Source organism: Geotrypetes seraphini, chromosome 6 (genome assembly GCF_902459505.1).
Source record: "Geotrypetes seraphini chromosome 6, aGeoSer1.1, whole genome shotgun sequence".
Lineage (NCBI taxonomy): Eukaryota > Metazoa > Chordata > Amphibia > Gymnophiona > Dermophiidae > Geotrypetes > Geotrypetes seraphini.
Genome location: NC_047089.1, coordinates 3791809 through 3816389, shown reverse-complemented (window position 1 = coordinate 3816389; position 24581 = coordinate 3791809). Strand labels below are relative to the sequence as shown.

The window sequence follows — 24581 nt, the reverse complement described above, 5'->3', positions numbered from 1 at the left end:
CCACCCCGATCTTGGTGAGTGCCTCGTCATCAGCCTCCTCATCGCCGGGGCGTGGAGCAGCACCTATGGAACCGAAAAAGAAAAAAGCGGTACCGGTACCACCCCTGGATGACCGCATCGCGGCCATACTCCAAGACAAATTGCAGGAACAGCTGCAGCACCAACTCCAGCACCTGTTACCAACCCTTTTGGCACCACTCCTTTCGGTACCAGACCGGCCCGAACCTCGCACCATCCCACCGGTGTCCACTCCCTCGGTGCCACTCAACACTTCCATGCCAGTCCTCTCGGCTGAACCACTCCGTTCTCATCCTGTAGTACAGACCCGCTCTGAAGCCGATCCTCCTCGGGACCAGGAAGGGCACCGGTCTCCCCGGGACCGAGAACGGCACCGCTCTTCCCGGGACCGGGATCAGCACCGGTCTTCCTCTCCCGGTACCGTCTCAATGCGTTCTGGCAAGTCTCTTTCTAAGACCCGCCACACCGAGCCTTCCACCCCGATATCTCGGCGTGCGCACACTGATATCAGAGACCCGGACTTATGGGAAGAATCCCCACCCGGTACCGAGGAGGACGCATCGTCAACAGACGAGGAACCCTCAGTGCCCGATACCAGTTCTAAGCCTGAGCAATCCTCTTTCACCAGGTTCCTCAGGGAGATGTCGGCGGCTCTTTCTATTCCTTTAGAGTCCGACTCTAAAAAGTCCCAGGCCTTTCTGGATGCCTTGGATTTTGAACAACCTCCCAAAGAATTTCTCAAGTTACCCGTCCATGACATACTGCGGGAAACTTTTTATAAAAATTGGGAGAATCCACTCACTGTCCCCGGAGCCCCTCGTAAACTAGATAGCCTATACAGGGTCATCCCAATTCCGGGTTTTGACAAACCTCAATTGCCCCATGAGTCTCTCCTAGTTGAGTCTACATTAAAGAAAACTCAGGGCTCCAGTGTTTATGCCTCCACCCCTCCTGGCAGAGAAGGCAAAACGATGGATAAGTTTGGCAAACGCCTTTATCAAAATGCGATGCTGGCCAATAGGGCGAATAATTACACATTTCACTTCTCATTTTATATGAAGCATCTTGTACAACAACTATCCGCCCTACAGAAATACATCCCTGAACGCAAAGTTCCACTCTTTCAACAACAAATTTCCAGCCTCCTTCAACTGCGGAAATTCATGGTGCGCTCTATTTATGATTCATTTGAGCTGACCTCCCGAGCATCTGCCATAGCTGTTGCCATGCGGCGTCTGGCATGGTTGAGGGTATCTGATCTTGACATCAACCACCAAGACCGCCTAGCTAACGCACCCTGTCTTGGGGATGAACTTTTTGGGGAGTCCCTGGATTCAACCACCCAGAAGCTCTCAGCCCATGAGACCAGATGGGACACTCTGGTGAAACCTAAAAAGAAGGCTCCACCTGCTCGTCCTTACAGACCACAGTCCTCTTACCAGCACAGGTTCTCGGCCAGACCTCTCAACCCGCCCCACCAGCAGCCTCGCAGACCTCGTCAGCAACAACACACTCAAGCTCGCTCTCAATCTCAACAACCTGCCAAGCCTCTTCCTCCGTCAAAACCATCTCAGCCCTTTTGACTCCTTTCTCCAGGGCATAGCCAGTCTCCCACCATCATTACCTCTCCCTCAACCAATCGGAGGACGCCTCCAACTCTTCCTCAACCGTTGGGAGGTCATCACATCAGACCTGTGGGTCCTCAACATCATTCGCCACGGCTACTCTCTCAACTTCCAGACTTTTCCACCAGACAATCCTCCAATAGAGTCTGCATCTCACTCCTCCCAGTCCCTTCTCCTCCTAAGGGAGGTCCAATCCCTCCTTCTTCTCAATGCCATTGAAGAGGTTCCCACAGACCAAAGAGATCAGGGATTCTACTCCCGCTACTTCCTGGTTCCCAAGAAGACAGGAGACCTCCGTCCCATCCTCGATCTCCGGGACCTCAACAAGTGTCTGGTCAAGGAAAAGTTCAGAATGCTCTCCCTGGCCACACTTTATCCTCTTCTCTCTCAACACGACTGGCTATGTTCCCTGGACCTCAAAGAGGCCTACACTCACATTCCAATCCATCTGAATTCACGTCGCTACCTCCGATTTCAGATACAGCACCGCCACTATCAGTACAAAGTGCTACCCTTTGGCCTCGCATCATCGCCCAGGGTTTTCACCAAGTGCCTTATTGTGGTGGCGGCCTTTCTCAGGTCCCACAACCTCCAGGTGTTCCCCTACTTGGACGATTGGTTGGTGAAAGCACCTACGTCTCCACTTGTGCTTCAAGCCACTCAGCACACCATCTCCTTCCTCCATCTCCTGGGGTTCGAGATCAACTACCCCAAGTCGCATCTGCTTCCCACACAGCGACTTCAGTTCATTGGAGCCGTTCTCGACACCACTCTGATGAGGGCGTTTCTCCCCTCCGACCGCCAACGGACCCTGCTCCACCTCTGCCGTCAGGTGCTCCTTCGTCACTCCATTCCAGCTCGGCAGATGATGGTCCTCCTGGGCCACATGGCCTCGACGGTCCATGTGCTTCCTCTGGCGTGACTCCACCTCAGGACACCTCAATGGATTCTAGCCAACCAATGGTCACAGACCACGGATCCTCTTTCTCATCCCATCTCTGTGACATCGTCTCTTCAGCAATCTCTTCAATGGTGGTTGAACTCCTCCAATCTTTCCAGGGGTCTACTCTTTCATCTACCCCCTCACTCCATGATCATAACCACAGATGCCTCCCCCTATGCATGGGGAGCTCACCTGGGAGAACTTCGCACTCAGGGACTCTGGACCCCTCAGGAGCGTCAACATCACATCAATTTCCTGGAACTCCGGGCCATGTTCTATGCCCTCAAGGCCTTCCAGCACCTTCTCTACCCTCAGGTTATACTCCTGTGTACAGATAACCAAGTCGCCATGTACTACATAAACAAGCAAGGCGGCACCGGATCTCCCCTCCTCTGTCAGGAGGCCATCAGCATCTGGACCTGGGCCACGGCCCGCAGCCTCTTCCTCAAGGCTGTCTATATCCAGGGCGAACAGAACTCCCTGGCCGACAATCTCAGCTGCATCCTTCAACCTCACGAGTGGACCCTGGATCCTCCCACACTCCGCTCCATTTTTGCTCAGTGGGGCACTCCTCAGGTGGACCTCTTTGCAGCTCCTCACAACCATCAGCTGCCCCAGTTCTGTTCCAGACTCTTCTCTCCTCATCGTCTGGCCCCGGATGCATTCCTGCTTGACTGGACGGATCGGTTCCTCTATGCCTTTCCTCCACTACCTCTGATGTTGCGGACATTATTCAAACTACGCAGGGACAGAACAACCATGATTCTCATCGCCCCTCGGTGGCCTCGTCAACATTGGTTCTCCCTCCTGCTCCAGCTCAGCGCCAGGGAACCCATTCCTCTTCCTGTGTTTCCTACTCTACTTACACAGCAGCATCAGTTTCTACTGCATCCCAATCTGTCTTCGTCTACCTGACAGCTTGGTTTCTCTCGGGCTGACCTCTCCAGAAAATCTGTCTCAGCCTGTCTGTCGTATTTTGGATGCCTCCAGGAGACCAGCCACCCTCCAGTGTTACCATCAGAAGTGGACCCGGTTCTCCTCTTGGTGTCTACTACATCACCACGATCCCACCTCATTGGCGGTGGAAACTGTTCTGGACTATTTGCTCTCTCTATCCGATGCTGGCCTCAAGTCCACCTCAATCAGAGTCCACCTCAGTGCCATCACTGCGTTTCATGAGCCTATCCTTGGAAAACCTCTCACGGCTCATCCACTGGTTTCCCGGTTCATGAGAGGCCTCTTCAATGTCAAACCACCTCTGAAGCTTCCTCCAGTCGTCTGGGACCTGAATGTGGTTCTATCGGCCCTCATGAAACCTCCGTTTGAGCCTCTTGCCACAACCTCCCTCAAATTTCTTACATGGAAGGTGCTTTTCCTCATTGCCATCATCTCTGCCAGGAGGGTTAGTGAGTTGCATGCACTGGTTGCCGACCCACCTTTCACTGTTTTTTACCATGACAAGGTGGTTCTGTGTACCCATCCGAAATTCCTCCCCAAGGTGGTCTCGGACTTTCATCTTAACCAGTCCATTGTGTTACCTGTCTTTTTCCCAAAACCCCATTCTCATCCTGGGGAACAGGCATTGCACACGCTGGACTGTAAGCGTGCCCTTGCTTATTACCTTGACCGTACCAGGGCTCACCGCTCGTCTCCTCAGCTCCTTTTGTCCTTCGACCCTTACCATCTAGGTCGTCCTGTCTCCAAACGGACGCTTTCCAACTGGCTTGCTGCCTGCATTGCGTTCTGTTATGCTCGGGCCGGTCTTTCACTGGAAGGTGCTGTTACGGCCCACAGGGTCAGAGCTATGGCTGCTTCTGTGGCTTTCCTCCGTTCCACGCCCATCGAGGAAATCTGCAAGGCTGCCACTTGGTCCTCAGTTCACACATTCACTACTCACTACTGTCTGGATACCTTCTCCAGACGGGATGGGCACTTCGGCCAATCTGTGTTACACAATTTATTTTCCTAATGGCCAACCATCCCTCCTCCCTCTCTGTTAGCTTGGAGGTCACCCATGCGTTAAGAATATGCTGCCTGCTTGTCCTGGGATAAAGCACAGTTACTTACCGTAACAGGTGTTATCCAGGGACAGCAGGCAGATATTCTTACGACCCACCCACCTTCCCGGGTTGGCTTCTTAGCTGGCTTATCTTAACTGGGGACCACGCACTCCTCCGTCGGGCGGGAAGGCACTCGCGCGGTGCGGCCAACTAGAACTTTCTAGTAAAAAGTGTCCGTACCGGGGCTCCGTCGGTGACGTCACCCATGCGTTAAGAATATCTGCCTGCTGTCCCTGGATAACACCTGTTACGGTAAGTAACTGTGCTTAACCAAGGAATTAAGTGACCCAGCCTTTTCTGTGTCCTTAGATGCAGAGAAGGCTTTTGATCGGGTAGAATGGGCCTTTATGTATCAGGCTATGGAATGGTTTGGTATGGGTTCAGGTTTCATACAAATGATCCAAACGTTGTATAGCTTTCCTGTTGCTAGATTATATATCAATAATAATTTTTCAGATTCTTTTAAGTTGAAAAGAGGGGTTAAACAAGGTTGTCCTTTGTCTCCTTTGCTTTGTGATATAGTTCTTGAACCCTTGTTATTAGCTATTCAGCAGGTAAAGGAGGTTCAAGGTATTCCACGTTCTGGAAAAGAATATAAAGTATCTGCTTATGCAGATGATATATTACTTCATTTGAGGAATTCTGAAGCAACCATTCCATGCTTGCTTGATTTGATTGAGAAATTTGGGAAGTTCTCAGGATATAAAATAAATTGGACTAAATCAGAAGTTCTTCCTTTAAATGTACATTGTACAAAGGGTTTATTTGATTCTTTTCCTTTTATCTGGAAAGAGGAAGGAATAAAATATTTAGGAATTTGGATTAAAAATACATTTGATGAGACAATGAGAGTGAATGAAAAAACTTTAATTCAAAAGGTAACAGAGTTATGTGAACAATGGAATCCGTTGCATCTGTCTTGGTGGGGAAGAGTCCAAACTGTTAAGATGATGATTTTGCCTGTTGTTTGTTACCAAATGGGTATGATACCAGTTTTTTTTCAGGGGTCTTTTTATAAAAAGTTGAATAGTATTTTGAGTAAATTTATTTGGCTAGGTAAAAGTGCAAAAATTGCCTTAGTGTCCTTACAAAAGCCAATTGGGAGGGTGGGGTAAGTTTTCCAAATTTTTATAGGTACCATCAATCCTATATCTTGTGCCAAGGTATGTATTGTGTCCTCCCAGATCTCATGGATAAATTACCAGATTGGTTGTGGTTGGAATGGCAACTCATGTTTCCCATTAGGCTTCGTCATCTTCTCAGTATTAATATGCCTAGAATATGGAAAAACAATAGAATTTTAATGGACACTTGGAAAACTTTAAGATATGTTAATAATTTAACACCTCTTCCAATTCAAAAATCTACATATCAAAATATCTGGCTAAACTCCAGGATCCAAATAGGCGGATTTAAGATTGTCTGGAAGGATTGGATTAAAGCTGGTATACGAACTTTAAATGATGTTATATCTTATGGTAAACTGATGGATTTTTCACAGTTACAGCTTAAATTTGGTCTTGATAAAAAACAAAGCTATAAGTGGTTGCAACTGAAGCAGGCTATTCAGGCAGGGTTCCCTAAATGGAAATCTCTTAATAATCAATTTAGTTTAGATTTCTTATGCTTACAGGCAGACTTTCTGGGACACCAGGCCACGCAGGGGTATAAATTATTATCTGGCTATTTGAATAAAAAACCAAAGAATGGTCTTAGAGATATTTGGAGCATTGAGATTAAGCATCAGATTAATACATCTCAGTGGCCACGTATTTGGTCTTGGAGGATGAAATGTACAATGTCTGCGTCTATGAGGCAAACATGGTTTTTCCTGTTGCATAGAGCACTCTGGACCCCTGTTCATTTGCAAAAATTGGATTGCTCTAAGTCTAATAGATGTTGGCATTGTCATCTCGAAGCTGGAACGTTAGATCATTTATTGTTTTATTGTCCATTCATCAAGGCTTTTTGGCAGTCTATATGGGATCAAATAAATTGCTTGTTAGAAAATCACGTAGTATTGTCTTATGATACAATTTTATTTGGCATGTCTATGAGAGCTAAATGTCAAATATCCGCTAATAATAACAAGCTTTTGATGATATTGACAGGAGTTGCCATCCAACAAATAATATATAATTGGAAGGATTATAAAAGGCTGAACTATTGTTTCTGGTGGAATTCAGTTTGTCACGTGTTTAAAATGGAAAGAGCGTTGGCAGTTCAAAAAGGCTATTATAATAAGTTTAAGGATGTGTGGGGACCATTATTAAATTATTATAATGAATAACTTACATTTTTCCCAAATTTGATATATTTGTGGTTTTGGGGTGGGGGGGGGGTAATTTGGATTTTTCACTAATAATATATATGAATGAAATAAGATATTATATTCATGTGATATATCTTAGTTATATATGATTTTGGGTGGGGGTGGGTGATAAATCTTTTTGTTGTATGTTATTGTAGAATTTCAAGTGATGCTATGTTCTAATTGCTGGTATTTACTGTACACTTGGGCCCTGATTCTGTATAGGACGCCCGGGAGAGGTGTCCTATTCAGAATCGGGCTTACACTAAACCCCGATTCTGTAACCGGCGTCCATGTTACAGACGCTGGTTAGAGAATCGGGTTAGATTAGACACGGCCCGCTACACTTATCGCGGCAAGGGATCTCTCTGCCGCTATAAGTATAGCGGGCCGCGGCCCCCTGTCCGATTGCAGGCAGGAGGGTGCCCAAAACCTCATGCCAAAAGATGCTCCCCCCCGACACTACTGACCGCCCCCCCCCCCGACATTACCGATCTCCCTCCCACCCCGACACTACCGATCTGGCAGGAGCCTGGGCCAATCAAGCCTTAGACTTAGTGGGGATGGGCGGACCTGCTATGCCTAAGGCCTGATTGGTCCAGGCTTCTAGAGCCTGGGCCGGGAAGGGGCGGGCCCGCCTCATTTCGATGAGGCGGGCCTGCCGGCTGGACGGGCAAGACCCGTCTGGCCAAAAGAAAAGGTTAGTTTGGTGGGGGGGAGGTTTGGGGGCTGTTAGCGCGGGGGGGGGAGGGTGCGTCTTCGGGCAGGAGAGATTGGGCACCCTCCTGCCAGCGATCGATATTGTCGGGGGGGGGGGCATCTTCTGGCAGGAGGGTTTGGGCACCCTCCTGCCAGCGATCGGTAGTGTCGGGGGGGGGGGCATCTTCTGGCAGGAGGGTTTGGGCACCCTCCTGCCAGCGATCGGACAGGCGGCCGCAGCCCGCTATACTTATAGCGGCAGAGAGATCCCTTGCCGCAATAAGTATAGCGGCCGCGTCTACTTACAATGTAGACCAGCATTTTGTTGGCCTACATTGTAAGCGTCTCTTCCTCTACTAGGGAGACGCGTAGGGCCGCCTAGGTTCGCCTAAGGCCCTTAGGCGAGCTTAGGTGTCTTGCGGGTCTCCCTAGGCTTCCGGAGGCGCCTTCAATATAGGCGGCCTGCCTGGGGAGCATTTTTTTAAAAAACGTGCATCCCGATTGGCTGATTAGACAGCTGTAGGACGCCTACAGCTGCCTAAAATCGGGACGCACTTTGGAGAATCAGGGCTTTGATGTAATATGATAAAATGAATAAAGAATTTAAAAAAAAACACAAAAAAAAAAACCTGGAGAAAATATTTCTTCATACAAAATGTGTAATTTTGGAATTTGTTGCCAGAGAATGTGGTGAAATCGACTTAGCAAGGTTTAGAAAAATTCCTATAACGGAAGTCCATAGGCCACTATTGAGATGGCTTGAGGAAAATGCATTGCTTAGGATAAGCAGCATAAAATCTGTTTTATTACTTGGGATTTAGCCAAATACTTGGGACCTGGATTGGCCACTGTTGGAAAAAGGATACAGGGCTTCATGGACCTTTCGGTCTTTCCAAGTATAACAATTCTTATATTGTTATGATAGTGGTCTATAAAATACTGAGTAGAATAGGTGGATGTGAATTGCTTATTTACTCTTTTCAACAGGTCAAAGACTAGGGGGAATACAACAATTATTGTAATTAAGTTCTGGGATTTCTTGCTAGAGAAGGTGGTAGAAGCTGATAGCATAGCAAGGTTTAAAGGTTTGGACAAGGTTCTTAAATTTCCATAAACTTCAGGAAAATCCACTACTCATTGCTAGTATAAGCAGCATTAAATTAATTTTAATCTTGTGATCTGAATTAGCCTCTGTTGGAAATGGGATACTGAGCTTGATGGACCTTTTGGTTTGTCCCTGTATGGCAATGCTTTAGTGCAGCCCTGCCCAACATATGGCCCGTGGGTCACATGCAGCTCAAAATAGCTCACCATACCAGCTGTCCCTGACGTCAGAGGAGGGGTGGAACCAGGGCAGAGGAAACGTGCTGCAGAGGCCAATGGTACCCTGCTGTTTCTTACTCTGTGCAGCCTCTTGCTCATCCTCTCGCAGTTGCTTGTTGGCGGCATGGGTCATGTCTAGCCGCGGCTCAATGCACCCAACAGCTCCAGCTGCCACCAAACAGTAGCTGAAAATGCCTCTATCTTGCCCAAGCCTCGGGGCTCCTTCTCGCGGGCAGCAGCACTTGGAAGCGGCCGATGGAAGAAGTAGAACACCGGGCCACTTGCAGCTCTTTGCCCAGCTGGGCCCAGAAACGGGGAGCGCTGGGCGGTGGAACAGATGTGAGTGGCTTGTGCCCCTGCAAATTCGTGATGTTGCGCAGGTGCTGCAGCTCATTCTTGGCCACACGCTCCTTCTTGACCACTAGCAGCTTGAAAAATGGTCCTCGGGGTTGGCGGTACAGGAAGCAGCAGAGGTAAGGCCCCGCCTGTCGCAAGGGCCCTGGCGGGATACTGGATGTGGACACCGGGGGGGAGGGAGATAGAAAAGAACCTTGAGGAGGGGCGCATGTGTGGATGTTAGCGTGATGATGTCATGCATGCGCGTGATGTCATCATGGTAACGTCTGTGCACTTCTGGATGCCTTGAGCCGTGGCCACTACCTGCGGCTCTCACTACATTTTCCAACTTCGTTTCTGCCCTGGTTCATTTTTGAGTTGTGCAGGCCTGCTTTAGTGCTTATACTTATGGATTGACTCTGGCTTCGGAGTAAATTACCCATATCAGCTGATATCAGAAGATTGTTGGGCTTGAAGGACCCAGCACAGAACACCTGATGATCTTACGTTATTATAAAGCCTTGCATTACCAGGTTTGAACTGGCCTAGTTTAATAATAAAGTAGTTGTTATAGACCAAAATCTAGTGTGAAAACACAAGGATAGAATGAACTAGAAGAAGCGCCTTTTTTATTTTTTTTTTAAATTTAGGAAAGGTGTTATACATGCTTTTGAATGCAATATAAGTAACATATCCTAATACTCACTCTTTTCCTCTATTCTTTTCACTTTTTTGGTAGAATATCCCAGAGATTCCTGATGATTTGAAGGAACTTTACAAGACTGTGTGGGAGATCTCCCAGAAAACTGTCATTACGATGGCAGCAGACCGTGGAGCTTTCATTGATCAGAGTCAGTCCCTCAATATCCATATTGCTGAGCCCAACTATGGCAAGCTCACCAGTATGCATTTCTTTGGCTGGAAGCAGGTAAGTTGTCCGTTGGGGGAGAATGGTGAATTGTGGCACAGTAGTTGGATCAGTCACTAGTACTGCTAAGTGATCTGTTCCTGTAGTGGGAAAGAAAAGCATTGGTGGCAGTGTGCCAAGTGCTAGTAGTTTGGCTTCCCAAAAATTCTTTTTTTTTTTTTAAATAAATCTTTATTGAGTTTTCAAAGCCAACAAAAATGCAATACAATATCTATACAAATAATAGTAATCATATATACATTTATAATCAATCAGTATCCATACAACAGTAAAACTTCCCCACCCAACCATCATTTTTATTAGGGAATAGAACCATACAAAAGAAATACCCCCCTCCCGCACTCCCTCCCCCTGGGTGTGTGTATTATACCAACAAAAAAAAAAGACAACTATAATGAATCCAGAAAAGACGTCAATGGGCCCCAAATTAACTTGAATTTCTTAGTATGCCCCAGCATACCCGCATTCATTTTCTCATAACCTATAACTCAAGCATACATTCGCCCACCAAAAAGTAAAGCTAAGGTTATCCCAGTTCTTCCAATTGCAAGTAACCATTTGCATGGCTATCCCGGTCATAATAAGGAAAAGCCGACATTTATATCTGTCCAATGAGGGCTTCAGATGTAATATCATCCCACATATGACTAACTACCTCATATGTCAATATGTCATCTCGAAGCTGGGACATTAGATCATTTGTTATTCTATTGTCCATTGATTCTTGCTTTTTGGAAATCAATATGGGGTCAAATAAATTGTATGTTGGAAAATCCAATGGCATTATCGTATGATACTGTGATGTTTAGCATGTTAATTAGGGCTAAGAGCCAAATATCATCTAAGAATAACAGGCTAATCTGATTAGCTTTTTTGACTGGGTTACTAGACAACTGGACGCCAGAGAGTCACTGGACGTGGTATATTTGGACTTCAGTAAAGCATTTGATAGTGTCCCTCATCAAAGATTACTGAACAACTGAAATCGATAGGATTAGGAGACACTCTAACTACATGGTTTGGGGATTGGCTGAGCGGTAGACTTCAGAAGGTGGTGGTGAACGGTACCCCATCCGAAGCATCGGATGTGATCAGTGGAGTGCCGCAGGGCTCGGTCCTGGGCCCGATTCTATTTAACTTATTCGTAAGAGATATGACGCAAGAACTTAGAGGAAGGGTATCACTGTTCGCCGACGCCGCCAAACTTTGCAACATAGTAGGCAAAAGCTTATTACCTGATAATATGACACACGACCTACTGTTGCTGGAACAATGGTCAACTACTTGGCAGCTAGGCTTCAATGCTAAAAAATGCAAGATAATGCACCTGGGTAAGAGAAACCCACGTAGAACTTATGTACTAAATGGTGAGACCTTGGTTAGGACCACGGCGGAACGCGACCTAGGGGTGATCATTAGTGAGGACATGAAGGTTGCCAATCAAGTGGAGAAGGCTTCCTCCAGGGCAAGACAAATGATGGGGTGTATCCGCAGAGGTTTCGTCAGCAGGAGACCTGAAGTTATGATGCCATTGTACAGAGCCATGGTGAGGCCTCACTTGGAGTACTGTGTTCAGTTTTGGAGACCACACTACCAAAAGGACGTGCTGAGGATTGAGTCGGTTCAGCGAACGGCCACCAGGATGGTCTTGGGGCTCAAGGATCTCACGTATCAAGAAAGATTTTAAAAATTGCGGCTGTACTCACTTGAGGAAAGAAGAGAACGGGGAGATATGATTGAAACATATAAGTACATCACGGGACGCATCGAGTCAGAAGATGATATCTTCTGGCTCATGGGACCCTCGACCACCAGAGAGCATCCACTGAAGATCAGGGGAGGGAAGTTTCATGGCGACTCCAGGAAGTACTTCTTCACCAAAAGAGTAGTGGATCATTGGAACAGACTCCCACTCCAGGTGATAAAGGCCAGCAGCGTGACGGATTTTAAGAGAAAATGGGATACTCACGTGGGATCTTTAAGGGAGTAAATTCAGGGGAGGGGATACTTGGAATGGGCAGACTTGGTGGGCTATAGCCCTTTTCTGCTGCTTTTTTCTATGTTTCTATGGGTTGCCATACAGCAGATTACGAGTAATTGGAAAAGACTCAATTACAGTTTCTGGTGGAACTCTTTGTCACATTTATAAAATGGAAAGGACAATAGCCACACAGCAGGGGAATTTTAGAAAATTTCAAGAAATTTGGGAGCCATTAACAAAATATTGCAATGATTGAATATTATATTTCCTCTTAAAAATACACATCCAGCGTGGGGGGAGGGGGGAAGAGATTTTTTTGTTGTTGGAAAAAAAAAAAAGATATATATAAAGGGTGTTTATGGTAGGTTTTCCTGAATTTAAAGAATGTAATTGATTAGGGGGGAGAGGGGGATAAATTCTGATATGGATTTTAATAGAATATTAAGTGTTGTATTGGAGATTAATATGCTATAATTGCTGTTACACTTATTGTAAGTTTTATAAAAATGAATAAAGAATTGGGGAAAAAAAAAGATGACAGTGCCAGCATCTATTAGATTTAGAACTGTCTAAATATTATATGGAATAGACTAAATTATAACTTCTGGTTATGTCACATTTATAAAATGGAAAGAATGATAGCTATACAGAAGGGAAATTTTGGTAAATTTAAAGAGATATGGGGGCCGTTGACAAAATATTGCAATGAACAGATAGCATTTCACTTTATAAGTATAATTAGTGAACGAGAGGGTGGGAGGGGGGAATTTGAATTTTTATTAAATGTTTAGTTTAAAAAGAAAGAATACTTAAGTGATATATTTGATTGAGGATGAGATTGGAAGGGTGGGAGGGAAGGGATTAAAATATACATTACCATTATATAATGATAGAATTTCAAGTGATGTTTTCAGTGTCAATTGTTTAATACTTATGCACTTGTTGTAAGATGAAAAATGAAGAAAGATTTATAAAGTTTAGAACTGTCTAACTTTTGTAACCTAATCAAAAATTCATGTTTGAGGGAACGTTGCTGCCCAGGATTGTGAAAAAGACAACTTTGTTGGCCTTTTACTGAATCCAAAATTCCAAACAGCAAAGCCTGTTACAAAAAGTATAACCTGTTAACAGACTAATAAGGACACAGCCAATTTATAGACTCTTATTGTTTTGCTACAGGAAAATAATAAAGAACTAGGAGAAAAGGGAACCCTAACCCTCATTCAAGCATCCACCTTTGCTGTCCCCAGAAGTCCTGATAAAAATTCCTTAAAACAATCTCTAAACTGAGTTGATTTAGTAAGCCACTAATCACTGTTTTAAGTCTTGCAACTTGCTTATGCAGATAAAAAAAAGTATTTACCAGTTTTATTGCTGTGTTCATAAGGGTGCAGTTTTAATCTCAGTTGTCTGCTGCATCTCATTTGCCATCAGCTACCTGTAACCATGAGCAGAACAACAGCTCGAGAGTCAAAATGTGAGATCTTTACTTCCCTTTTTAATTCTCTAGCTGTTTTGCACAAAACTAGACCTAGATACCGTCTTGAGAATATCCCACACTATACCCACAGAGTGTCCTTAGTATTTTGTTTTCAAGTTTCCATCTTTTTTTTTCTCCTACCATTGTTTTCTGTGGCTAGTGTCAAGGCACAACCCTTGTTGCTATTAATTTCGTGACATGGCTTATAAGGAGACCAGCAGTTTTAAAGACATGGCCCATGCTACAGTCAGGAGATACTCCTTGAGGACTATGATATTGCCAACTCCAGTGTTTGCTCCAGAATCAGCTAACCCAGTGACATCAAAGCTATCGAAGCCCTCTGTAGGTTTGACTACTAGAGGCAAGAAGTTTCTAAATGGGTTTCTTAACTCATATGAAGCCTATATTTGGGCCAGAGTGTAGTTCCTTTTAGGTTATGTAGCCCAAGTGTTTCCATCTGCTGACATTTAGATGAGGCTGCTAGGACTAAGGAGAAAACATTTGCAAGGGGCATGAGGGAAGCCACTACTGAACAAAAACAATATGCTACGCTGAGAAACCCCGTACACACAGGAGGTTGTGAGTCTAAAATGAAAGTGGAAATGTTTGCTCAGTGCTAGGTAATTTGTGGCATAAAGTACAGCACGTCTTGCTAGACCCATCCCTAAAGCAGGGTACGGTAGTGGTGGTAGCATTATGCTGTGGGATGTTTTGCAGCAGCATGGACAGGCATTCTTGTGAAGAGCACTGGAAGCAGCAAAGGTGGGCAAACTTAGTCCAAAATCAGCCCAGTCCAGGCTGGCACTGGGATTGGCGAGAGCCTACCTCTCCAGCAGGACTGTGATCCCAATCGGCAAGAAGAAAGTGAATGTCCTTGGTAGAAAATCTGGGGCAAAACCTGAAAACTGCAGTTTAGATGACCCCCAGCCAACTTGAATGAACATGAAAGTCTGTCAAGAATAGGCAAAAAAAGTTGGTAGTCTCCTAGAATCGAAGGACAGACGTTCCAGCTGTACATACCCACCCACCTGGATTTGAGCTCATTAAGCTTGATGACGGTACTAAAGCGTGATGCAATCAGATGGTTGTGTGGGATTGCTGCACATGCTTAGAAGCACTAAAGTCATTTAAGAGCTTTGGAAGGACAGCCCCCCCCCCCGTTGGCACTATGACAGATGTGGCACTGCTTTCTTTGGAACATCTGTTATTACTGCTAAGCTAAGTTTATTCCATTTCAAGAGCAGACCAAAGCACAAACCTTCATCCAGAAATTCTGGAGTAGCATGCTGCTTTGCATAAAACATTGCTTGATTATAAAAGTACTCTACACCTTGTGATTCCATTTACGACGACTAGATTATCCGAGTACTCCATACAGATGCAAATTGCCAACAAGAGTGCATGTCCTCCTTTCCATGGCAGTGTGTGATTTTCTTAGAAAAGTGTTGCTGCAAAACAGCTGTCGGAGTGTGGCCAAGATGGTGGCGTGACTGGTGTGCTACAGGAGAGTCTCCGCTTGTTTTTTCTTGCTGAAGTTATGCCTCATACAAAGCGGAAAGGATCCTTCCGGTTAGGACCTCCAACGGCCGAAACTTTGAAGGCCTTTGCGCCAGACCATCCTGGATTTCGCCACCAGAACTCCTCTCTTCGCTGGACTGTGAGGCTCGCTGGCGTTAGCGTCTCAGGCGCTTCCCCTGAGCCGGAAGTTTCACTCTCGCCTCCAGATCCAACAATCCCTCCTGCCTCGCGGCGGATGCGTCTGTGCCTCGGAGTGGCCCCGATACCCAGGTGGTTGAGATGGAGTTGGGGGCTGCAGGTTATGAAAATCAGCCAGGGGCAGACGATATCTCATCGACCCCTATGGAAGTAACTGTTCGATGTTTGGAAAATGCTCCAGAGGTTGGAGGGAACTGTATTGAATACTTCTGAAGAGACTTCGACCTTGGTGAAAAAGGTAACAAAATCATTAGAGGAAAGTAAAATTGAAAATGAATCAAGATTTGTGTCTCTTAATCAAGAAATGACTGCTCTAAAAGTTGTTAATGAGGGTTTAATTAAGGACAAACTGTTAATCCATAGAAAAATAGAGCAATTAGAGAATCATAATAGATGCTTAAACTTGAGCTTATTAAATTTTCCAAAAGCTTTGGAGATTTTCTCTGTTGAAATGTTCAGGAATTACCTACAACAAATATTGGGCTTCGCTCCTGAAGCTATTCCGCCTTTAAATAAAATATATTACCTGCCTAGTCCTAAAAAACAGATGCGGAGCGAAACACCAGGAACAACTCAAGGAATTATGGATCAACCACTTGACTTGGGAAATTTATCTGAGATTCTTTTTTTTTTTTTTAAATATTCGTTATTCATTTTTAAAACTTCAATTGTGCACAAAAGATGATGCATTTACATTAATTAATATCATTACATCACAATATACTTGGGGGTCCTTTTACAAAGGCACGGTAGCGGTTTAACGTGCGGAATACCGCGTGTTAAACCGCCTGCCACGCTAGTACCTAACGCCTCCATTGATGAGGTTTTAGGATTTTAGGCTGCTGCGGGAGTTAGCTTGTGATGAAATGTCTGACACGCTAACCCCCGTAGCGCGTCTTGATAAAAGGAGCCCTTAATAAAATAAAGACAAAACTTATTTTTCCCCACCCATTTTCAATTTACAAACATCTCATAAAATACTTGTAATCAACTCTTCTATATTTCTTAACAGAGGCCAAAACATATCCCCCTCCCCCCTCTCTGGATGTGTATGTTTTCCCCAAATTATACAAATAAATCAATCTTTACAATATTTAGTTAATGGTTCCAAAACTTCCATAAATGTTTTATAATAACCCTTCTGAATGGCTATAAACGTTTTCATTTTAAAGATATAACATAGGGATTCCCACCAGAATGAATAATTTAATCTATCCCAATTTTTGTAGTAGTTGTTTCTAGAATCTCAGATAAATACTGGAATTTATCTGAGATTCTAGAAACAACTACTACGAAAATTGAGGAAAGAGCTACTCTGCTTGCTTCATTTGTATTTCAGCAGGATCTCAATGCCGTATTGAGGTTATATTTTCGTAAAGCTCAGGCTCCTTTCATGGGACAATGCATTTGGGTCTGTCCCGATGTTAATAAAGAGACACAAGAAAGAAGGAAACTATTTTTGCTTATGAGGCAAGAAGCAAAAGATTTAGGAGCTACTTTTCAACTGGCGTACCCTTGTAAATGCCTTATCAAATATTTAGGGACAAAATATACCTTCTTTGTTCCTGAATACCAAAGGAGCTTTCTAGACATGAAAAAGATCATCAGAGAATAGTGGATAATATTGTATATGAGAGGAATTGTTTCACGCTAAAGCTATTTCTTGATTACTTTTACTTCTTTTTGATGTTACAAGTCCTATAATTTTAAAGGCCCCTCCCCCTTTCTTTTGACTTTATATTTGGGTCTAAGAACTTTATTATTATTGTCTTATGTTAAAAGTACCTGCTTGTTTGCAATTTTTCTGTTTGAGTTTCCTGCACAAGTGTATTTCTTATGAATTTCAAATAAATGAATAATAATAATAAAAAAAAGTGTTGCTATACGCCTCTAGCATCTGACAGTAATCTCCAAGAAGGCTGATGAAATGGCTGTTTGATTTCTTTTAATAAATGAATGAAAGGACCTGGATTCAGTTTCTAGGGTGATCAGAATCGTGGGGGCTGAAGAGTGACAATGCTTAATGGACTCAAATCAGAGTTCTAGAAAGTCTTAGCCAAGGATGGGTCCAAAATGCTGTGACTCATTGAGTTGAGAGAGAGAAAATATGGGAAAAGACCTTCGGTAGCTGTGCTGCCAGATCCTATGAACTAGAATTAGAAGCCTATAAAGCAGGAACTAAATTGGAATCAACTAAAAGTTCATTTTTATTTTATATTTATTCATAGCAGAAATGCATTGAAAAGTAAAGCAGGTTTACCAGATCATGTGACCATATGTGGCATTGAACAGTGGACAAATTCCAGGGCTCCCCAGAGGAAACTAGATGTGTGTGATTTGCTGCAGCAGCAGCATTGCATACCAGGTTTTCTTTATTTTCCTCCCTAGCCTAGTTGAAACATCTGGGAGGATTGTGTATCCTAGTCATTGCTTTATATTTACATCCATAATCATGAACCTGCTTACTTTTTGCAGGGCCTGAAGACTGGAATGTACTACCTGAGGACAAAGCCAGCAGCTAACCCGATTCAGTTCACCTTGAACAAGGAGAAGTTGAAGGATAAGCAGACATTGGAGGAGGAAGAAAGAAAGCAAGAGAAGGAAAGGAACAGGGCTGCTATGGTGTGTTCCCTGGAGAACAGAGACGAATGTCTCATGTGTGGATCCTAGGTCGGGAGAGAAGAGGTCGTCATTTTGTGGACCAGTTCCTTCCTTAATTTGTCTCCTGTGGTGTGTTGCTTGGAGGCATATTTTTGGAAGAATTACTTCTGGAGGGGTTAATGTGCTGTAGCTGAACTTTTCATACAAGAACTTTGTATATCTCCTAGTATTTGAGGTTTCTGCACATGGACCATGTTGATCTCCTGACTACAAATTACTAGCTCTGCTCTCTAGAAAGGGCTGCTGGTGCTGAAACAGATCTGGACAGGACAGTCTTAAAACCCTAATTCATTACTGTATAAATACGTTGTAATGAATTAAAATCACAATTTTTTTCAGTATGAAAGTGCATCACACTGCCATCTTCAGCTGAAAGATGGATGATTTCCTGTGTTAGTACAAAGAGCTTCAGCTGCTGTTGTAAACAAATTAGTGCATTGAATGGGTTTGAGGGTTTTAAGGCGTAAAACAAAACTAAAAAAAAAAGTATGATCTTGCCATAATCTGGGTTCTTAGCGTGCCAAAGCACATTTGTCTTTAGGCACTGTAACACAGGGTTACGGGCGGTAGGTCATATCTTTTTACATAGAAACATGATGGCAGATAAAGGCCAAATGGCTTATCCACAGTAACCATTATCTCTTCCTCTCTCTCTATGACTATCCCAGGCATTCTTGCACTTCTTCCGAGAGATTGTTCCATGCATCTACCACCCTTTCTTTAAAAAAAAAATATTTCCTTAAATTACGCCTGAGCCTGTCACAACTCATCCTATGCCCTCTTATTCCAGAGCTTCCTTTCAAATGAAAGAGACTCAACTTGTGTGCATTTATGCCAAGTAGGTACTTAAACGTCTCTCAAGAAAAATAATATAATAATAAAAAATCCAATCTCAAAAAATATAGCAATGTCATTAGCCTAGTGGTGAAGCACATTTACTAATCGTGGAGAGAAAGCCTCAACTGCATTAAAAAATGCTTTCAATATCTGATGGTTGCTATCTGATATTGAAAGCATTTTTTAATGCAGTTGAGGCTTTTCTCCACGATTAGTAAATGTGCTTCAGTGGGTAGCTTCACCACTAGGCTAATTACATAGATATATTTTTTGAGATTTAAACGTCTCTATCATATCTCCCCTTTCCTCCAATGCATCATAACATTTCCTGGAACAAGTTAGCCCATTTAGGAGTTAAATATTTTGCTGATATACTAGACATTTTGATGCCTTTGACTTCAGCAATTGCATCTACTTATTTTTCTGTAAAGCACATAAGGAATGTCTAGGTTGCAATGAGACTTAACGGACAATTTCCTTACATTAAGTGGCTTTCATGAAGCCTCCTGCCAAATTTGTTTAGCTAGCAGGTGAGAGACATGTATTGTACATCACTCTTATGAATTTTTTGTAGGAATCAACAGTGGCCCAGATGCACGAAAGCCAGTGATGGTCTCTAAACTTGTTTTGACAGCTTTAGCAACTATCGAATTTGCCAAGATATAGAAAACAGCTCATGTGGTTTTCTGCATGATTGCTCATTCTCCAATCTGACCATGCAAATAAGCTCCTTAATATTGAAATGCCTTGTAAACGAGTAGAACAATTGATGCTCTAACATGGCTGTATTCCCTGATGGATTGTTGTTGCCCTCAGGTGTATCTGGGCCTGTACTTTGATGGTAAACAGGACTCGAGCAGCCCTTTGTTTAGGCAACAGCTTTCTTAGTTTAATAACTATTTAGCTTATAATAAAGCTATTATATCACACAAGACTGTCAACAAAGCTGTCCTCTTATATTACCATTCTCTCCTCTGCTCTAGATACCCTTGGCTCCTCCAATCTCAAGACCTGATAGGTGTGCAAAACCCAGCATCCGCTAACTGTGCTCATGTGCCTGTTACCTTGAACGTGTCTGGCTTCCCATGTGCATGCCCACTTCAAATTCATGCAGACATCATTCCAGTCTGCCCTTTGGCTGGTCAAACAAGAATACTATATTCACTTAACCACTTCTCTTAGCTCCAACCCTTGCCATATCTTTACCACACTAAACTCCCTCCTCAAAGCACCCTTCTTTAGCACTCTCCAGACCAGTAGAGGTTAATCTTTACAAATGGGTATATATCCAATCATGACCAGCAGGTGGAGACTGAAAACAAAACTTGGGACAGTATATAATATACTCCCTTCTCTATTTACCTCAGTCTTCTTTCAGTCTCCAGCAGGTGTTGATGTGATCTGTACCCATCTCCCTTGGTAGGGCTGTTGGAATTTGTTTAGGGGGTTTATAGTCCCTGTTTTTGGCCAGACGGCGCTGGGGCGGGCCCTGTTTGGGGGTTCGTCCGACCTCGGGGGTGTCAAACCCGGCGGGTCTCGAGCGGGGTCCCTCCCCCCACTTCCTCCACCTCCCCACATTTTTCTAGAGGAGCCTCAGCAGTAAGCCTTGCCCCCTAAATCAAGCAAGGCATATTGCTTCGAGAGCCTGTGGAGTCTGTTCTGTAAAAAAAAAAAAAAAAAATCCTGAGGTAGTGCTGGTCTGGAGGGTTGTTTCCCTTTAAGAAAACTGTATTTTACTGTATTTTTTCATCTAACCGGCACTTTTTTATAGCTAGGTTGCGTATGGAGCAATGAGCACTTCTAAAGAGAAAAAGTGCTCATTGTGCTCCAGGCGCGAGACACTCGCAGCCAGCCTGTGCTGCTGGGGGTCCCGGATGCGCTCAGGGGGTTTCAGGGAGTGGGGTTTCCTCCGCACTCCCTGCGGCTTTGCCTCTCTCGTCTGTTGTGGCGTCCCCTCCTCCTCCTCCCTTGTCCAAGCGTCCGCGGGTGTCGTGGGACGAGGATTTATGGTCGGAGGAGCATGTCGGTCTGGATGAGGACCTGGACCCTTCTGAGGATTTCCAGGACCCTCTCGAGGGGACGGCCGCTGGCGGCGGGTTTCCCGTCCTCCGGCGAAGAGGCGTCCGTGGTGCGCCTTTTTCAGAGAGATGAGCTGCCGGACCTGATTCAACAGGTTTCTTCAGTGTTGCGTTTTGAGGATGCGCCGCCGGAGACCCTCTGCTACGGGGGATCCGCTCCGTTTCCCGCTCTTTTCCTATGCATCGGGATATTATACTGGAACAGTGGAAAATGCCGGAGGTGCCGTTTCGTTTGGCGCGCAGCATGGCTCGTTTGTATCCCATCCCAGAGGGGGATCGGGCTACTTTAGCATCGCCAGTCGTAGACGCGGTGGTCTCGGCGATTTCTAAGCAGCATACCATGCCTGTGGAGGGCGGTTCTGCCTTGCGGGACTCTGAGGAGCGCAAGTTGGAGAACATCCTTAAGCAAAATTTTCAGGTCTCTGCCTTTGGGGTCCAGGCGGCTATTTGTGGGGGGCTGGTCGCTCGCGCCGTGTTTCGGTGGGTTGAGCGTGTCCTGGATCGGGAGTCTGATGACTGGTCTTTGGTGGATCAGGAGGTGGCGAAGATTGAGATGGCTGCCTCGTTCCTCTCAGATGCTCTTTATGACTTGGTGCGGATCTCGGCTAAGTCTATGGCCATTGGCATGGCCGCGTGGCGTATTTTGTGGCTGCGCGCTTGGTCGGCGGATGCTGCGTCCAAAGCTAAGCTTACTAAATTTCCCTTCCGGGGGGTCTTTTTTGTTTGGGGAGGAATTGGATAAGTTGATTCAGACTCTGATGGACTCAAAGGTGCCCCGTCTGCCTGAGGACCGTGCCCGCCCTGCATCTCGGGGTGGCGCTGCCCAGGGGCATTTGCGGGAGTTTCGCAAGTATCGCCCTGGGCGTGGGGCTGCTTCTTTCCCGGCTCCAGGATTTTCCCGGGGTCGGTTCTTCCAGCGCATGCAGCCCTTTCGGGGGGCCCGTCGGGGGGCAGGGAATCCCTCCGCCGGTTCCCCCGCTTCCCGTCTTGCACAATGACTCCTTTGGTTCCGGTGGGGGCCCGGCTGCGCGAATTTTTCCCCAAATGGGCCGAGATCACGTCCGATCAGTGGGTCCTGGAGGTGGTGCGGGACGGTTATGTCCTGGAGTTCGCCCGTTCTCTGCCGGACCTTTTCCTCGCCTCTCCATGTCAGACTCCTTGGAAGACGCAGGCTTTTCGCCAGACCCTTCAGCGCTTGATAGATCTCAAGGCAGTTGTTCCAGTGCCCCTTCCGGAGTGGGGCACCGGCAGGTACTCCATTTACTTTGTGGTGCCCAAGAAGGAGGGGACCTTTCGCCCCATTCTGGATTTGAAAGGGGTCAACAGGGCTCTCAAGATTCCCTCTTTCCGCATGGAAACTCTGCGGTCGGTCATTCTGGCGGTTCAGCTGGGGGAGTTTCTCACTTCTCTCGATCTGACGGAGGCCTACTTGCATGTTCCCATTCGGGCCTCTCATCAGAGCTTCCTTCGCTTTGCGATCTTGGGTCGGCACTATCAGTTCTGTGCGCTTCCCTTTGGTCTGGCCACGGCTCCCCGGACATTCACCAAGGTGATGGTGGTCGTCGCGGCAGCCTTGCGGTCGGAGGGCATTCTGGTACACCCCTACCTGGACGACTGGTTGATTCGGGCAAAGTTGTTGCAGGCTCGGGTTACGGCTCGGGTGGTGGAGTTTCTCTGGTCGCTGGGCTGGGTGGTCAACCTTTCCAAGAGTCTGTTGGTCCCGGCTCAGCGTCTGGAGTACCTTGGGGTTCTGTTCGACACCTCCTTGGGTAAGGTCTTCCTTCCAGAGGCCCGGGTGTGCAAATTGCAATCTCAGATTCGCCTACTTTTGTCGTCCCGGTGTCCAGGCGTGAGATTTCCTCCAAGTCTTGGGGTCGATGGCGGCGTCCCTGGACGTGGTGAGGTGGGCGCGGGCCCACATGCGTCCTCTTCAGTATGCTCTGCTCCGGAGGTGGTCTCCCCAGAGGCACGGGTTGGATGTTCCTGTTCCCCTGCGAGGCATGGCGCGCTGCAGTCTGCGTTGGTGGCTCCGGACCCCTCACCTGGTTCAGGGGGTGGGTCTGGATCTCCCGCAGTGGACGGTGCTCCTTACGGATGTGAGTCTCCTCGTTTGGGGGGCTCAGTGTTTGGGTCACTCAGCTCAGGGCACCTGGTCCACGGAGGAGGCCTCCTGGTCGATCAACGTGTTGGAGACCAGAGCGGTCCGTCTGGCGCTGTTAGCTTTCCACTCCCTTTTGTTGGGCAAGTCGGTCAGAATCCTGTTGGACAATGCCACGGCGGTGGCTTATGTCAATCGTCAGGGGGGCACCAAGAGCACTCAGGTGGCGCAGGAGGCGGCTCGGCTCATGGTTTGGGCGGAGTCCCATCTTCTGGACCTCTTGGCCTCTCACATAGCCGGGGTAGAAAATGTTCAGGCGGACTTCCTCAGTCGTCACTTCCTGGATCCAGGAGAGTGGTGTTTCAGTTGATAGTGCAGGCTTGGGAGCAGCCCCTGATGGACCTGATGGCCATGAGTGGCAACGCTAAAGTGCCCCGCTTCTTCAGTCGTCGCAGGGACGGTCTGGCCGAGGGTCTGGATGCTCTGGTCCAACCGTGTCCAACGGAGGGGCTGTTGTATGTGTTCCCTCCTTGGCCATTAGTGGGCAGAGTAATTCTTCGCATTGTTCACCATCCGGGTCTGGTGGTTCTGGTGGCTCCGGATTGGCCTCGACGTCCGTGGTATGTGGATCTGGTGGTGGATCCTCTTCCTCTGCCTCTCTTGGACGATCTTCTGACGCAGGGTCCCATTCCCATGTTCGACCCGTCTCCCTTCTGTCTTACAGCTTGGCTCTTGAAAGGGGTCGCCTTAGTAAGAAGGGATATTCAGATAAGGTGATCTCTACACTCTTGGGGTCCCAGAGGCTTTCTACCTCTCGGGCTTATGTGCGGGTTTGACGTCTCTTTGAGGGATGGTGCCGGGCGCGGGGAGTGGTCTCTTTTCGCGCTTCCCTGCCTAACATTCTAGAGCTCTTGCAGGATGGCCTGGATAGAGGCTTGACTTGGTCTTCTCTCTGGGTTCAACTTGCGGCCCTGTCGGCTTTTCGAGGGTTGGTGACAGGTCAGCGTTTGTCGGCCATTCCTGATGTGATTCGCTTTTTGCGGGCGGCCAAGTTGCTCAGGCCTCCCCTACGGCCCTCTGTTCCCTCTTGTGATCTCAATCTGGTTCTCTCTGTGTTGGTGCATCCGCCTTTCGAGCCGTTGGATGGCTGTTCTTTGAAGGACCTTACTCTGAAGACAGTCTTTTTGGTGGCCATTACTTCCGCTAGGCGAGTTTCTGAGCTACAGGCTTTCTCTTGTAGGGCTCCCTTCTTGGAATTTTCGAGGGAGCGGGTTGTCTTGCGGCCTGTTCCTTCCTTTCTGCCGAAAGTAGTTTCTCCTTTTCATGTCAATCAATCGGTCCTCCCGGTCATTTAAAACCAAATTAAAAATAGTTTAAAAAAAAAAAAAAAAAATGTGGGCGCCTACAAAACTGGCGCCTAGATCATATGAACATAAGAATAGCCTTACTGGGTCAGACAAATGGTCCATCAAGCCCAGTAGCCCGTT

At 46.2% G+C, this 24581-nt stretch overlaps 1 protein-coding gene across 1 annotated transcript in view; it reads left to right on the top strand.

The window, feature by feature from the left end:
* The window catches only part of RRM1 (ribonucleotide reductase catalytic subunit M1), a 135888-nt gene extending 117050 nt beyond the window's left edge, over nucleotides 1–18838 (top strand). Inside the window, exons 18-19 of the mRNA XM_033949190.1 lie at nucleotides 10055–10243; nucleotides 17896–18838. Coding sequence (XP_033805081.1) covers nucleotides 10055–10243; nucleotides 17896–18090 — 384 coding nt within the window. The 3' untranslated portion in view covers nucleotides 18091–18838. The remainder of the gene's footprint in view (nucleotides 1–10054; nucleotides 10244–17895) is intronic.
* The last annotated feature ends 5743 nt before the right edge of the window (nucleotides 18839–24581 follow it).